The following is a 15,454-nucleotide window of genomic DNA, read 5'->3' on the forward strand; positions in this document are numbered from 1 at the left end:
ACTGCGCCTCCTTAAAAGTGAAATAATTGGCAACTATTTGAGTCGCTTCCTTAAACTGAAATGCAGGTTCAGAAATACTTTCCCTAAACTACGAACATCAGTGAACAAGGCGTAATGTACGGAAGAGAAGGACAAAAGACAAAAGAGATAGGAGAAGACAATAAGAGAAGGACATTTGTTAAAGACAAGAAACCCATATAACTGATATGTTAAATAGATTTACATTGGTCTTCATCAGGTGTTCCTGCTTAGCCGGACATTTTTAAATTGATATATTGGATACACTGATGGATAAAAACTGAAAGAAAGTAATTTGTAGTAATTTATCCATCTACTTTCAGTCATTTACTGGAAGCAGTTTTATATAAACTATTCATTTTCTCCAGCCTCTTTTCCCCTCGTTTGACAAATTACATCAGTCACTATTACCTAAGCAAAAGGCCATATTGTGTGAAAGAACGTCAGATTAAAGGAAGAGACGGAGGAAGGAAAGGACAGGCAGGGGAGCCAGGAGACGGAGAAAAGCAGGGTTTTCAAATTAACTATTGGTCAGGGGTCAGATGGACATTTAATCTAACCAATCAGCTTCCTAATTACACAAGTGCTGCCAGAATGGTGTACCCAATGCATTTCTGTGTGTGTGTGTGTGTGTGTGTGTGTGTGTGTGTGTGTGTGTGTGTGTGTGTGTGTGTGTGTGTGTGTGTGTGTGTAGCTGGCTAGCGTTGCGTGTAGAGGTCTTGTTGTAGCAAAATGATCATCTGGCCTCAATATTGGTTCCATGTGTGAACACACACGCATATGCACGTCTGCATGCATACACTTAAGCGCATATGCGCACACACACACACACACACACACACACACACACACACACACACACACACAGACAGACAGACGGAACGACACACACAGCCTGTAGTGAATTGCTCCCAAATTACACAAAGAGAGAGAGAGAGAGAGAGAGAGAGAGAGAGAGAGAGAGAGAGAGAGAGAGAGAGAGAGAGAGACCAACAAAGAGAAACATACAAGCGCTGAGGGAATGGGTGTAGCAGAAAAATGCTGAGGAACATAAAAAGAACAAAAATGTGCACGCGTGTACACACACACTTCCAGTAGTGTGTGTGTGTGTGTGTGTGTGTATAAGTTGATTGTAACAGTAATTGATGTAAACGTCTAAATTACAGCTAGGAGCTAAAATAACCACTGTGTTTTACCGTTGCCATGTCGACATGATGAAAAACACCTGGTTTGTTCACTGGCGGGGAGACTGGAACATCTGTGCCATGGGCGGCCGGTGGAGCCAATGAAAAGGCCGTGTGTGTGAAAAGCGACATGCGTCTAAACCAATGAAATACTCAGTGGAAAGAGAAGATATCTGAATGGACGGCATGTTAGGCTCAAGTCAAACTAATCATATCATATTACGTGACATTATTATGAGATATAAACCGCTGCATTTTTGTGAAAATGCGTTTCGGATCAAAATTCTTGTATAATCAAGAGATCTAAATGCTTTAAATGTTTTTTTCCTACATCGGTGCCAGTTTGGTGCTGTTTGTTCGTCAGAAAAAGCGACAATTCACCTAGTGCCAATAAAGTTTATACAATCACAGGAAAGTCTCTTAATACTTTTAGGTATTGCTGCGAATTCCTCGTCTTGCTCCTTCCCCTCCACTGGAAGGTCAGACTGCAGGGTCAGGTACCCAGCAGCAGCCCTGGAGCAATTAATGCTTCAATGTCTTGCCCAAGGACACTTCAGTAGGGGAGATATGTCTAGCATCGGGCCTGAGCTGAGGGACATGTGACTAATCACTACACCACCCTTCTGCTAAAGAGTAACCCTCGGAAAAAACAGAAAAAGCCTATTTAATGTTCTTTTCTATGGCTGATGATGGACGTAAACACTTTCGGAAGTGGTACGTTGTGGTAAAAAGTTTGCCAAGCAGGTTTGACTTTTTCAAACACGAGTCAGAATCAGTCAATCAGACGATTCAAAGCACACTCATAAAGGGGATTAACATCTGAAAAAACGGGCCGAGATTTAGTCAAGCAAATATGCTTATTCTTGATTAGTGAGAGCTAAAAAACGCCAAGCTGTCACCTTCCCACTATGCATGTTGTCAGATGTAATATGTGCGGGTAATCGTGGCATGTGTGGAATATCCCAAATGGGTCTAAATGTGGTCTAAATGTGTAATTTATTTTTTCAAGCCAAATGTAATATTCCTAGCAGACAATGAGACTGCTGTGGACTGTCACACAGCGTAAAGCCACACACGGGTCATAACTGTGACACCCACACACACACACACACACATACACACACTCCTTTGAAGCAGATACACACATGCTCAAACACATGCCCGTCCACCAGTATCTCCACAGACAGACACACAAACACGTAGGTCAAAATGTCTGCAAACAGGTTGTCTGATTATGTTTCTCTTAAACTAAACACAGCCTGGATTTTATACACTAGGCACAGTACCACACACACACACACACACACACACACACACACACACACACACATACACACACACACATGCGCGGTACCTCACACACACTTTTACATTTCTTTCCAGCATGGCTGTGTTTATTTGAGTCTGCGTCCTAATGGGAAATGTGACCGCTCCACAAACCAACTGAACGGCCCAGAACAGACAACTCTGTCTGGGAGTGTGTGTGTGTGTGTGTGTGTGTGTGTGTGTGTGTGTGTGTGTGTGTGTGTGTGTGTGTGTGTGTGTGTGTGTGTGTGTGTGTGTGTGTCGAGAGAGAGAGTGGGAGAGCAGGTTGGTGAATATGAGTACCTCTTCCCTTTTTCCGACACAGACACACACACACACACACTTACAAACTGCCCTTCAGCAACTAGAAAGACTAAAGACTTCCCGTTTTTCATAAGGGACTTTATATATGATGCCAACATGCTTTAGCAGAGAATCCTCATCTATGAGCTCCATTTAAACGAATGTCTGCAGAAAAGGCACCTTTAAAACATGTATCCTCACAACTAGGTATACTAATTTAGATTTTTTTCTAACCAAAAGCGGACCCTCGTTAACTGATGGTTAACAGTTAACAGAAACAATTAATGCCTTGCATGCAGGGGTGCTGTGGTTTAGGGACCTGCCAATCAGCCAACCAGAGTCCACAGCCACGACGTTGCATGCATTGACTTGGACACATATATCCACTTCCGCAATAAGTCTACACGGCATAAGTTAGTTTAGCTGCAAGCTTTTCAGCTGTGTGTTTCCCTGGCATACTCATTTCCATTAGTACACCTACTGCAAGGCCATCAGCCCACCGTGTGTGTGACAGTGAGTATAACGTTAGCAGTAACGTTACAGCTGTGAACGTAGCAGTGCAGTATGGGTACAGCTTATTTGGTGGTGAATAAATGCTACAACTTCTCAATGACCAAGCAACGTTCCTGTGTCTTGTTTGCCACCTCCTGATTAACGGGAATGGATGACGCTCTGAAGTTAGCCACAACTTTGGCCCAGGCTCACTTAAGGTGGGCTGACCTTTAAGGTGGACCAGCTATTCTCTTTTGAGTGACAAGCCGTTCCTCTGAGTTTAGCTCAACTTCATATTGTCAGTAAGCTTCATTTTGGATGTTAGTCAACAATATATCTACTGAATGGAGTAAAAGTAAAAACATAAAAAAAAAAAAAACTTTTACAGGCTTTTAAACACATCTATCACTACATATTATTTTATAGCCTCAAGGTACCTCACTATAAAGGGCCTACACAAGAAACTGAAACACAAATATACAAAACAGGCAATTAGAAGGGATTGGTCTTATGAGTTTATAGTAGGAGTGCACAAAGTAATTGCAAAATGGTCCAGGAAATAGAATAGAGAGTATTTATATAACATAGCAGTTTAGTTAAGGAACACAATTTATAATTTAAATCACCAAAGTTTCATTTCCCCTTTTTGTGTCTTTAAAAAAGCATCAAACACACACACACACACACACACACACACACACACACACACACACACACACACACACACACACACACACACACACACACACACACACACACACACACACACACACACACACACACACACACACACACACACACACACACACACACACACACACACTGACTTGAGGATAAGCTCCATAATTTCCTGTAGCGGATATGAAGTGATGTTAAATTATCAGCACGGAAAATAAGTTCAATTCATGCTTTAATTTCCTTACAAAACACACACACACACACACGCACACACACACACACACACACACACACACACACACACACACAGAGAATGCAAATGCAGACACAGTGCACATAATTAAGTACACAAGCAGTGAAACGCGCACACACACACACAGCCGCGCAGATACACATGAACACTGACACGCATGAATTTACGCAAAAAGGAAAGAAGGAAGAAGGGAAATAGAATGCAAAGTAATGAGGGGCTTTATGGAAATACAGCTGTGTGTGTCTGTGCGCGTTGTGTGTGTCTTTAAAACATAATTAGCTCCGTCGGGCAGAAATGTAAACGAGAGAAACTTTAATGAAACTCTTCTCTGATCGGCTGAAAGCCCACATTCCCGTTTATCTCTCTCAGTTCGTCTACCTATTTTCTGTCTCTCCACTCAAATGGAATTGAATGTCACGCATGGGACTTTTTAAAACCCCCAAGGTTCACATTCCAGTATTGCATTATGACCACATGAGATGAACACAATTATATTGTGTTTATAAGGTCACATCCACAATGTCTTACTTCTCCCTGCTTGCATCCATTTATCTCCTCTTCTCTGCTGTCCTCGGGGTGGAATTCCCTTTGAAAGTGCAGTCTGGAATTTATCAAATGATCTAAGTTTTGGGTCGATTCACATATGTTTGGGTATCTTCACGTGTTCACATATGTTTGGCTCAGAGGCGGACCTTTCTCAGGCCTGCTTAACTCGAAAAACCACCATTACTCAAAGTCTGTCTTGTTCCATTTATAAACTAAAAACGCTAACCAAAGCTTTTACTTTAATTTCATCTCTAAACCTCATACGCTCTCCATCTTTGCCTCATATAGTCAGTCAAAAATGTCAGGATGAGAGAAAATGTCTTCCATGTAATAAATAAGTCACTTGGAAAACAAATCCTATAGCGCGGCAATGTCTCAACAAGGTAACACTGTGCAGCAATTATAGATCAGGAAAAAATATTCTCTTCTGTCTACAGAGCAAAACGCCTAAGAATACTAAGAAATCAGGATCTGTACGTGTGTGTGTGTGTGTGTGTTTGTGTGAGTGTGTGTGTATCGATTCCCTGCGTATCCGGTGAGTTGTCCTTTGAGGAAAAGGAGGGAAATGAAAGAAAAGAGTGAAAAGAAAAAAGGGGGGAGACGGATCGATGCAGAGGTGAGAAGAGAGAACAGGTGAGGATTCGGGAGACACACAAAAGTGCATGTAATGAAAAAACACACAAAAACAAGTGTTTGGATGACACATGACTTGTTGTCTCTTTTGAATTGTTCGCTTCCTCCCGACTTACCCACTTCCTGCATCCTCCCAATCATTGCTCTCCCTTCTGCCCTCCCTCCATCCTTTCTCCCTCACTATTTCTCCCATGCCGTTTACAAAGAGTCAATTTGTATTTTGGGCGGATTCACCTTTTATAACTCAGACTCGGCCCGTCACGCCTCGTCACGTCAAAGGCCACATTTAAATTGAACAAAACGTCTGCGTGTGTCAATATATATGTGTGCGTGTGTGTGCGTGTGTGTGCGTATGTGTGTGTATGTGTACTAAGCTATTTCGGATGATCCTCTGCATTAGTGTCCCTCCCTAACCCTGCCCAGTGATGAGTCATGACGTGTGTGTGTGTGTGTGTGTGTGTGTGTGTGTGTGTGTGTGTGTGCTCGCGTGTGTGTGTGGTACATTTGTGTGCATGTCTGACGTGTCAGAGCACGCCATGGAAACTGAGAATAAATATTGTGTAGTGAGAGGAGTGAGAGGGAGAAAGATAGCAGCAAAAGCGATACATTAGGAAGCTTTTGAAGTAATAAGTCGTGTCCAGCGTCTCCTCTAATAAATTGTTAAATTGTTCCGTCCCACTCTTCCTTTTTCGTCTTCTCACCTTCGCACATCCACTGCTGCAGTGCTCTAGAATAGCAGATGTGGCTTTATAAAACATTGGGTCCCTTCGTACGCAGACGTCTTCACGCGTGCAGTCGGCACATAAAGTCCACATGGACCCTTGCGGACATGGAACGTATAATTTGACCTTTAACCCGGACTGACCCACTGATGGGTCAACCATTACGTTATGGCGTGCAGCCAAAGTGTTTAAACCGACAGAACTCTATTTGTAACTGAAGTGAAGATCCCAAAGTTTCCAAAGATTTCACATATTTACTCCATTTGAGTTTCGGGGTGAAATGTAAAAAATCCCATTTTATTGGGCAGCGCAGCCGATTCTTGGGTTTGACCATTTCCTCATATAGCTCAAATGAAGAGTTTCGAACATGAATGAAAGGATACCGTCGGAGAGTGAAAATATGTGTCTTTGCTTTCTTTTTTAGATGAGAAGAATCATGTCAATCTCATGTCTGTGCATGAAGTATGGGGCTAGAGTCATGACATTGTTAGCTTAGCTTATCAAAACAATTCGAAGCAGTTGGTAACAGCTAGCCTGGCTAAAAAACGGTTACCAACGGCTCCAAAGCTAAGCTGGTTTATTCACAAGTTAGTACTTGTTTGTCACAGGGGAACAAAGGGGAAAGCTGTATGTTAAAGGGTTAACTTGTTTTTGTAACGCACTTTTATCTCCATCTGACTCTCCCTATCTTCTTCTCTTCATCTCAGTTTTTCCTCCCACTTTCTCTCACGCATGCAGCCTTTCTCTCTCTCACAGACACACACTGCCCCACCCACGATAATGAGCAAACCTCTTGCTGCCCCACCCAGCCCGCTCTGCCAAGTTACTGCCAACACCTCACACACACACACAAGCACACACACACACACACACACACACACACACACACGCATGCAATAGAACAAACCACAACTCGTACAAAGACGCCATACACTCAACTCGCACACTAAACTCGAACACGAACACCACTTCACACTCAATACTACCAGTTACACAGACCCATGTGAGTGCCCTGAAACTACACACACACACACACACACACACACACACACACACACACACACACACACACACACACACACACACACACACACACACACACACACACACACACACACACACACACACACACACACACTTCAGTCTATTCTGATCTAATGTGATCATAGCCAATAAGCTCTGGTAAACCACAGTCTGTTCCTACCAGTCCATGACATCACTGAGAAGCGAAAAAGCATTGTGGCCTGAAAAGTAGGATGAGGGGAACTGACTGACAGGTGGTAACCATGGGAACTGTCAGTTTGCCTCCCTGTCGCTGTAGCAACAGGCAAGTTTCTCCCTGTTGCGAGTTAAAATCTAATTTTAAAAGAACGGCGAATGTAACTTATGGGAAAGGAAAGGAAGTCATGGAATCACACGCAAACGGACAAGAGCTCCAGAGATCTGAACACTCAATCAACTGTGAGGATGCTCGTGCACACTTTGCTTGCAAATGACAATCTGCATAAGTACTCCAAATATGACGGAGGAATTACAGGTCTCACTGAAGCGGCTCTCTGCATGAGGTCTAATCCTCACATCTGATTCAAAGGAAACGAAAATGAAGGCGTATTAATGGGAGCCCTCTGAAAACTAATGCTCTCAGCAGGTAGGATCTGGTAATATAGATCCAGCTACAAAGGCCTTCAGGCAGAGAGTCGTAGCTAAAAGCTAAATACAGGATGTTAATGAGACAAAGGAGACAGCTTAGGCTGAATAAGAGAATGGGGTGGATGTGAGACAGAGGGGTGTAAAGAATGAGGGGAGTAGGACACGCTCCACGCTTACCCGTAGAAGGGATTGGGACTCCTCTTTAGCGGCTCCTCCTTTCTCCTGTCCTCCTCCACCTCCACTTCCTCCTCCTCCTCCTCCTCCTCCTCCTCCTGCGTACTGCTGGGGCATCCGGCTCTGTTTCTCCCCTCCGCCTCCGCCTCCACCTCCACCTGCAGCAGCTCCTCCTGGCCTCCCTCCTCCGTACAGCCTGGCATCTCCCAAAAAGGACTTGGTATCTCCCAAAAAGGACTTGGTGTCTCCCAGGTAAACCATGCTGGGCGAAGTCACGCCTCTTTTCTGCTGCGAGGCCTCGTGATTGGCTGAGACGAACGCCAAAGAGAGGGGGGAGGAGAAAAGAGAGGGGCTCCCTCCTCCTGCTCCTCGTTCTGCTCCTCTCTCAGGTCCCATTCGCTCCTTGGGCACCCAGAGTAGACCGTGGGCCTGCTCACCTCCTCTCTCTCCTAGTCCTCTCGTCTCCCCAAGAACCCAGCCTTTCTCCCGCTCTCTCTCCTTCTCCTCACCTCCCTCGCTTTTGACCACCCCTCCCGCCTCCTCCCTGCCTCCTTCCGCCAACCGTCCCTCAGGTGGCGCGAGGGAGTAGAGGAGGCGTAGATCCCCCTTGCTTTCTTCTTTGATGGCTAAGGTAGAGGGAGCCGAGCAGCCATTGGCTGAGAGCGTTAACGAAGGCGTCAGAGAGGTGGGCAAGGAGGTCGTTGTCAGTGAGGGGGAGGAGTCATGGCAGTGGGCCGAGTTAAAATGGTCGAGGAGGGCTGACGAATCAGGTGCCGTGAAGTCACAGCGTCGACAGCGGCAACACGCGTGGACGCGCCTGCAGTAAAAAGAAAAAGTAGTACTTGAATTAGAATGAGGACAATTTAATTTCAATCAGATCAATCATACACCAACACTACTTCATATAAACATAAATTGTGTATTTTAAGGTTTGTCAAACCATGAATGGACAACTCTGTTAACCGGACTTGATATTTTTTATTAAATGGTTATTTTAACACAAATGCAACTGGACAAAAGAATTACTATTTTAAGAACATGCTTTTTCTTTCCTGTCCATCGATGTAAAATGTGTAAAGCATTCATTTCTACTAGATTTAAATAGGCTGCGTATGACAGATATTCAATAAAAAAGTTTGTCACTGATCGAATTTTAAAGAAAATCCACTCCCTGAATCGACTCAATTGCATTTAAAGTGCATTTGCCTCCGCCTGATTGCCTCCATCCACTCAGGAGTTGCACCGAGCGCGTGGCCAAAAAGTGACTCAGTGTTCCACTAAATCATTACGAATTGAGCCACAACAGTGAGGAATGTATATGAATCTGAATGACAAGAAATGAATCACCCATCAACAAACCACCTTCATTTCCTGTTGGCAAAACCCTGACTGACCAGCTTTATATATATATATATATACACACACATATATATATTTATATACCATACAAAGCATCAGGGTTTTTCCTGGCTCAGTTTAGATGCTTCTTGTGCGGGCCTAAAAGCAAATCAATAAAGCATCTATAACAAGGACTTTGACTCGTGTTTGTGGCGGCTCTCGTGGGCCTATTATGGGCAAGCTGGTTTATATTTAGCAATATATTAACTAGAAACTGCCAAATTATGCATAAAAAAACATTTGAAAACATTTTTAGTACAACAATAAAACTGTGTCTTTATAGTCTGTACTGAGATAATCTAGTTATGTGACTGTTGTATTGACTGTTGATTGTTGCTGGGAGTAGACTTTTAAAGAGAATTTGGACCATTATTTGGCAAACAAGTCAAGTGTGTAACTTTGACTCAAAATAGGATTTTTGAGTCAACAGTTTTTCCACTTATTTCTCTCACATCTCATCCAAAAGCAGCAATTTGCTCGACACTGCTGTTGCCTGAGTTTCTCTCCCCAGTGACTTCTCATTATTGCCACACTGCAATGGCCGTGCTTTACAACAGTGGAATATAATCATTTGAACGATTTCATTGCAAACATCTAAACACTCTGAAATTGTCATTCATCTGCTCTAGCCGCTCTCATGCTTGAGATTCTCCATGGGAACAATATGCAGGAAAAACTACAGTCTGTCTATCTGTTGACCTTTATTAATTGCTGAAGAAAATAAACTTCAGCTAGGAGCTTTAAACAGCATCTTGATCAGATCAAACTAGTCTAGGTATTGTCGAAATTTGTGATAATCATTGTGTGACTAAAGTGCACCTGGTATCTAGTGCACTTAAATGTCTCCAGATGCTGAACAAAGACACAGTGGCCTAAATGTAGTTTGTACTGATCCGATCCAGCCTGAACACTTACAACAGCCACCTCTGTCTCACATACACCGAATTATGAAAAAAATAAGAAAGCAGACATATAGTATTAAAGTTATTTTTGAACGGTGATCTGGCATTCCAAAAGTATGAGAAGTAACTGCATAGTTCTGTCTTTGGTGGAATTTATTTGTAAAGCAACATGGAGAAATGCTCAGACGTCATTTTAAAAGCTCAGTTGAGAAAGAAAACTAATCAATAAGAGAACATTGTGTAAAAGAAAGGTCTGTTATATTTTCCTCATAACAATGGACAGGGCAAAGCAAGAACCCCTCATAGCAACAAGTGAAGATATAAAACGTAATGTAATACAAATGCCTGTGTTTGGTAAGAAAAACTCTCTAAAAGGTCTCGGCAGTGGACTATGTGGTCTACGGATAACACATTTCACTTGTTAATATCATTAAATATGCAGCTTCACATTTGGTTTGCTTTCCACATGTGGAGTAAATTTGTTTAATCTGAAACTGATCCCAAGAAAGCTAACCCAAACGCATTTGATATGTGATTAGACAGCGTGCACCTCAACCTGTACATATCAACTAATTGTCTTAAATATCAAGATAATAACCCCTACATGCTCTGAGGTCAAAACACACCTGCACATAACATGTCTACAGACACACACACACACACTCACACCCAGTGCTTATAATTACAATCAGAGCGTGGTTTATGAATTAGCTTTACACATTTGTTAACGGTGTGATAAAATGCTTGCATCTTATTTTGAAGCCCAAACACCTGTTAGAATAAACAGCCAAACAAATACTAGCATATTAATTATAGTGTATAATGCACATTCTCAGCTATCACAACAGAGTAATGTGTTAGAAGGCTCCTGCTGGTGTGTGTCTGTGCCTCACAAGTATCAGAATCTCAGTGGGAGTGTTTGGGTGTAAAAGTTGTGGGGAAGATTGATTAGTTTGTTTCAGTCGGTAACTTTTCTCACCCCCCCACCCAAACACCACGGTCCCTTTGTCCTGAGCAAACTATAATTAAATCCTGAATTTTGCTTTTCTAAAACTTGGCCCTTAAAGGGTTTGGTTGATTTTAGAGGCTGTTGTAAAACTTTCTGGCTTTATTTTAGTTTGATTTGATTTGAGCTCCGAGATTCGGAGTTTAGATTTTGTTACGTACGTGAGTGGACTGTTAAATCCCCACCACACCGTCTCATTCTCCCTCCAGCTTTGTCACCCTCTCTCCCGCTTCTCCCCACTCTTTCTTCAATAGCATGTCTTTCTTTTTTTACTTTCCTTTCTGTCTGTATCTCCATCCCTACTCCCCCAATCTTCTCCTTATTCCCTCTGCTCTGCCGTGAAATAAATCAAACTTTTAAATCTTGCATTGATTCTTTGCAGAAAACTTACTAAGATGGCTCTGTCAGACTGTAATAGTGTGTGTGTTTGTTTGTGTGTGTGTGTGTGTGTGTGTGTGTGTGTGAGAAAAAACATGTGTATGTGACTTTCTTTGCGAGCATATATCAAGAAGCAATCCAGATCTGCAATCTAGATCAATACTTACATACACAAAAACATTTCACACAATCATCAGTTCTCTCTCAGTCTGTCTTCAGCCACAACTTTCCCACACATCCAACCCTCTCTCTCTCTCTCTCTCTCTCTCTCCCACCCTAACTTATAGCTTTCTCTATCATTTGCCTGCTCTGTCAAAAAAACACAGTGAACATGTGTATGCGTGTTTTTCTCTTGTCTGACCCCTTCAGGCTCTTTGAAGGGTCTGTGAAACCGAGCTTTGTCTTATTTAGTAGTTACAGTATACAAATACAGTACACAGACATTTGCATGTGCAAGCAAAAAACAAGATTTTACTGTTCAGCATCATTTGAAAACAAAAAAACTGGAGCAAGACAGGTTGATCCTCTTGGAGAAAGCTGCTCCAGGAAGGATAGTCAGTAAAAAAAATACTAGTAGAATTCTGAAATGGAGCATAACCGCAGATTTTACAGATCAAAGTCTGTTGACGAGTCATGACAAGTGCTACTGCATATGTAAAACAAGTAGTATAAAGCCTTTTGTGGCTCCAGAGGGAGCAGCATGAAATCTAATTGAATCAGTTGGGAAAAACTGAAAAGTTTTTTGAAAATTTTGAAAACGAAACAAAAAATCTGCCATTCGTTGCCTGCTTTTAATCTTTGCTTGAGGCCAGCGGCCCAAGGCAACATTAGTCGGTACTAGTAAAACACAACATAATGTCTGACTGAAATGTATTCGGGCAAGTTGCATTGTGCAAAAAAAAGGCAGCAGCTTTTTGAAGAGGAAAAATATGTCTCTGGTTCTCCTGCAGCAATCCTTTTTTTTTTTTTTTTAAACTCTCCATCTCAAGTCAGACTTTAAAGAAATAATTCACCTACAAAATGAACATTGGTTTATCAATTACTCACTCCGTGTTAGCTTGAATTGTTGAAGAAAATTTAGTTTTGCACCGAAACATAGAATTAAAAAAAGATGAATTGAAGTTAATGAGGGGCTGCGTTAACAACAGCAAAACTATATCAAGACATCTGTTAACATACTCACATACAACCTGTGCAGTATAATCCAAGTCTAATTTATCCAGTGGGATGCTCACTAGTTCCCAAACACAAATATTAAAACCTTAGTATTTAAAACCCTTCTGCGTTTTCTTCTGTAGGTGAAGTATTCCCTTAATGTAGGAGTGCAATGCTAAATCGGTGGATTGCTGCTTTATAGGCCTTGTACTTGTAGTGGATACAAAGTATGAAAATATATAGGAGTGTACTTGAAGTAGTGTCACAGGACAGCGACAGCTTAGAAGGATAGTGATGGAAGGCCACTTGTTTAAATCCTTTCTAGAGGAACAAAACCAGATTCACACAGCTTCATATTTCAGAGTTGATTCCAAGATAAGATGAAGTCTTTGGTAACTCAGCAGGTAAGCGGACCTGGTGCTGATATTGTACTGCAAGGCCACACTTTTATCTCCCGATCAGTTTCAAACTGCCAGTATTTGAGCGACACGCGATTCTCACCCTGACAGTAGGCAATGTCATAAATCCCAGACTGAAATGGGCTGAAATGAGTGATGAGTACCAGAGACTGAGATACTGCGAACAGAAACTGAGCGAATACGTTTCCGGAAAAAAGGGGGAAATATTCTCAAAGCTTCCAAACTAACAGGTGTAGAGCCTCTGAATTTATGACTTTTTAAGTGTAGTTTATCACAGTATGGCGATAGGCAGGTATGTCATACTGAAAGATGACATATCGGTGAATATCAATGAAGTCTGAGTTGCTTCCAGGTGTGGATGTCTAAATGTGTTCTGTGAGCGTCTTAGGTGTATGATTTCTTAAGTGGGTTGTTGCTGAAAATGAGTGTGCTCAGTCAACATGTTCTGGGTAATTGGGTGTGGAAAAGAGACTTACAGGTACTTGAATCCAAGCACAAGCAATACTTCATCTCCCTGACTTGAGGAAGGAAGTTCTTTGTAAACTCACAGTCAACACAGTAACTGGAACATTTAGTCATTGACTCTTACTGGAATAAAACACGCATTACGTTTCACATTCAGTCACCTGTTCCAGAAAAGGAGCCAACCTCAATGTTTGTTTTTCCAGTTTTTTTTAAATATTATGTTGACTAAGAGGCAGACTTCCTATGTGTCTTTAAAGTTTTCTCATACCCTTTCATGTCTAAAGAGTCAACCCTGTGAAAAAACCCACTATTACTTGTAATCACACATAATATCTCATAATAACAAATAAAAGTATTTAATCAATGTTCTCAAATTTCTCTCTCTTACCTGTAGTGTCTAAAAATCTCTTCTTCCACCTCCGTGATGAAGTGACACTTTGTACAAGAGTATTCCCTCTCTCTTCCCCCTCCTCCTCCTCCTCCTCCTCTCCCCCCTTCCTTGTCTCCTCCGGCTTCTTCCTCAGCCTTGACATGCGGTGGTGCCCCCTTTAGGTTAATCAGGGTGTGGCAGCTTTCGTAGTGCTGGAGCAACACGTCGATGTCGGTGGTGGCGAACGCACACTGGTCACACAAGTGGGTGACGCCTGGGACCAGAAAAAAAAAAAGCAAGAACCAAAAGGATCATGTTGAATCTATTGACATAAATAAAGAACATTTTCTGACAAAATCTAGCAGATGAGGTTTAACTTTGAGTACCTTGTGTGACCACAGGATGGGCAGGGTTAGAGGCGTGAAACGTTGATCCCGAAATCGCACCGGGGTCCCCTCTAGGATTAGGAGGGGTCATGCTGGGTGAGGTGGCGGTAGCAGGTTTGGATACGACGGTCTCCTGCTGCTGTTTAGTGGACGAAGAGAACTTGGAACAGCATTTTGGGCAATTGGGCTTCCGACACGCAAAAGGATGGGACACCTGTGTGGAAGAATCAGAGAGAGCTCAGTGAAGAGTAGCATGGGTATTTGCATGCTGTAGTCATTACTATGCACATGAGGTGAATTTAGAACTTCCAAGAATATTTGTTTTCTTCTGTTGTGATGCGATTGTGTTTATTTCGACTATGCAGGTGACATCGGTTTGAATGTGGATCATTAACTGAATGATGCCACCCCAAATTTTGGCTGTTTACCAAACCCTTTTATATTTTAACAGCTGCAACGGCACCGTTTGGCAGCTGGCACAAAAAGGAGGGTGGGGGGCGGGCGTGCGTGGGTGGATTGCGGGAAGCGAGGGAATTTTAACTGGGATGGAGAATTAGAACAATTAGCTTTACACTCGTTCATATATTACAGTTTTTATTTATTTGTGCTCGCGGAATAGCTTAATCCTTTTTTTTCTAATTGCCGAGCAAACACCAATACACCAAGCAAATAAACATTTGAACATTTTCATTAATCTCACCTCCCCCAGGTGCTTGTGCGGCTGACAGAGGCCCTGTGGACAATACATGCAGTGCTGAATGCAGCATCTATGGATGGAGTGGTTGTGCTGGTAATGCAGCAGCAAAGGCGCTACTACGATCACGTCTGCACTGTGGGCCATCGAGTATCGGAAATCGCACAACTGACAGTTGTAGCTGGTCACCACTGCTTCTGAATCACTGCTGTTGGGGTCGCCTAGGAGCAGGAAACAAAATGTAAAGATCTGTTAGATAAAACAGTTATGGTATGGTAGTATCAAGGACCAGAATTGATAACAAAGCAGGGGTCAAGCAGTAT

The 15,454-nt window shown here is 42.5% G+C and overlaps 2 protein-coding genes across 2 annotated transcripts in view; both read right to left on the bottom strand.

Moving 5' to 3' along the window:
- Nucleotides 1-8,219, bottom strand: part of LOC129097646 (zinc finger transcription factor Trps1-like) — a 42,919-nt gene extending 34,700 nt beyond the window's left edge. The window contains exon 1 of the mRNA XM_054606554.1: nt 8,065-8,219. Coding sequence (XP_054462529.1) covers nt 8,065-8,219 — 155 coding nt within the window. The remainder of the gene's footprint in view (nt 1-8,064) is intronic.
- Nucleotides 8,220-14,201: 5,982 nt separating this feature from the next.
- The window catches only part of LOC129097647 (zinc finger transcription factor Trps1-like), a 59,666-nt gene continuing 58,413 nt past the window's right edge, over nt 14,202-15,454 (bottom strand). Inside the window, exons 7-10 of the mRNA XM_054606555.1 lie at nt 15,138-15,352; nt 14,438-14,651; nt 14,254-14,325; nt 14,202-14,206 (exon numbers count right to left, since the gene is read on the bottom strand). Of these exons, the coding sequence (XP_054462530.1) occupies nt 14,202-14,206; nt 14,254-14,325; nt 14,438-14,651; nt 15,138-15,352 (506 nt within the window). The remainder of the gene's footprint in view (nt 14,207-14,253; nt 14,326-14,437; nt 14,652-15,137; nt 15,353-15,454) is intronic.

Source organism: Anoplopoma fimbria, chromosome 10 (genome assembly GCF_027596085.1).
Source record: "Anoplopoma fimbria isolate UVic2021 breed Golden Eagle Sablefish chromosome 10, Afim_UVic_2022, whole genome shotgun sequence".
Taxonomy (NCBI): Eukaryota; Metazoa; Chordata; class Actinopteri; order Perciformes; family Anoplopomatidae; genus Anoplopoma; species Anoplopoma fimbria.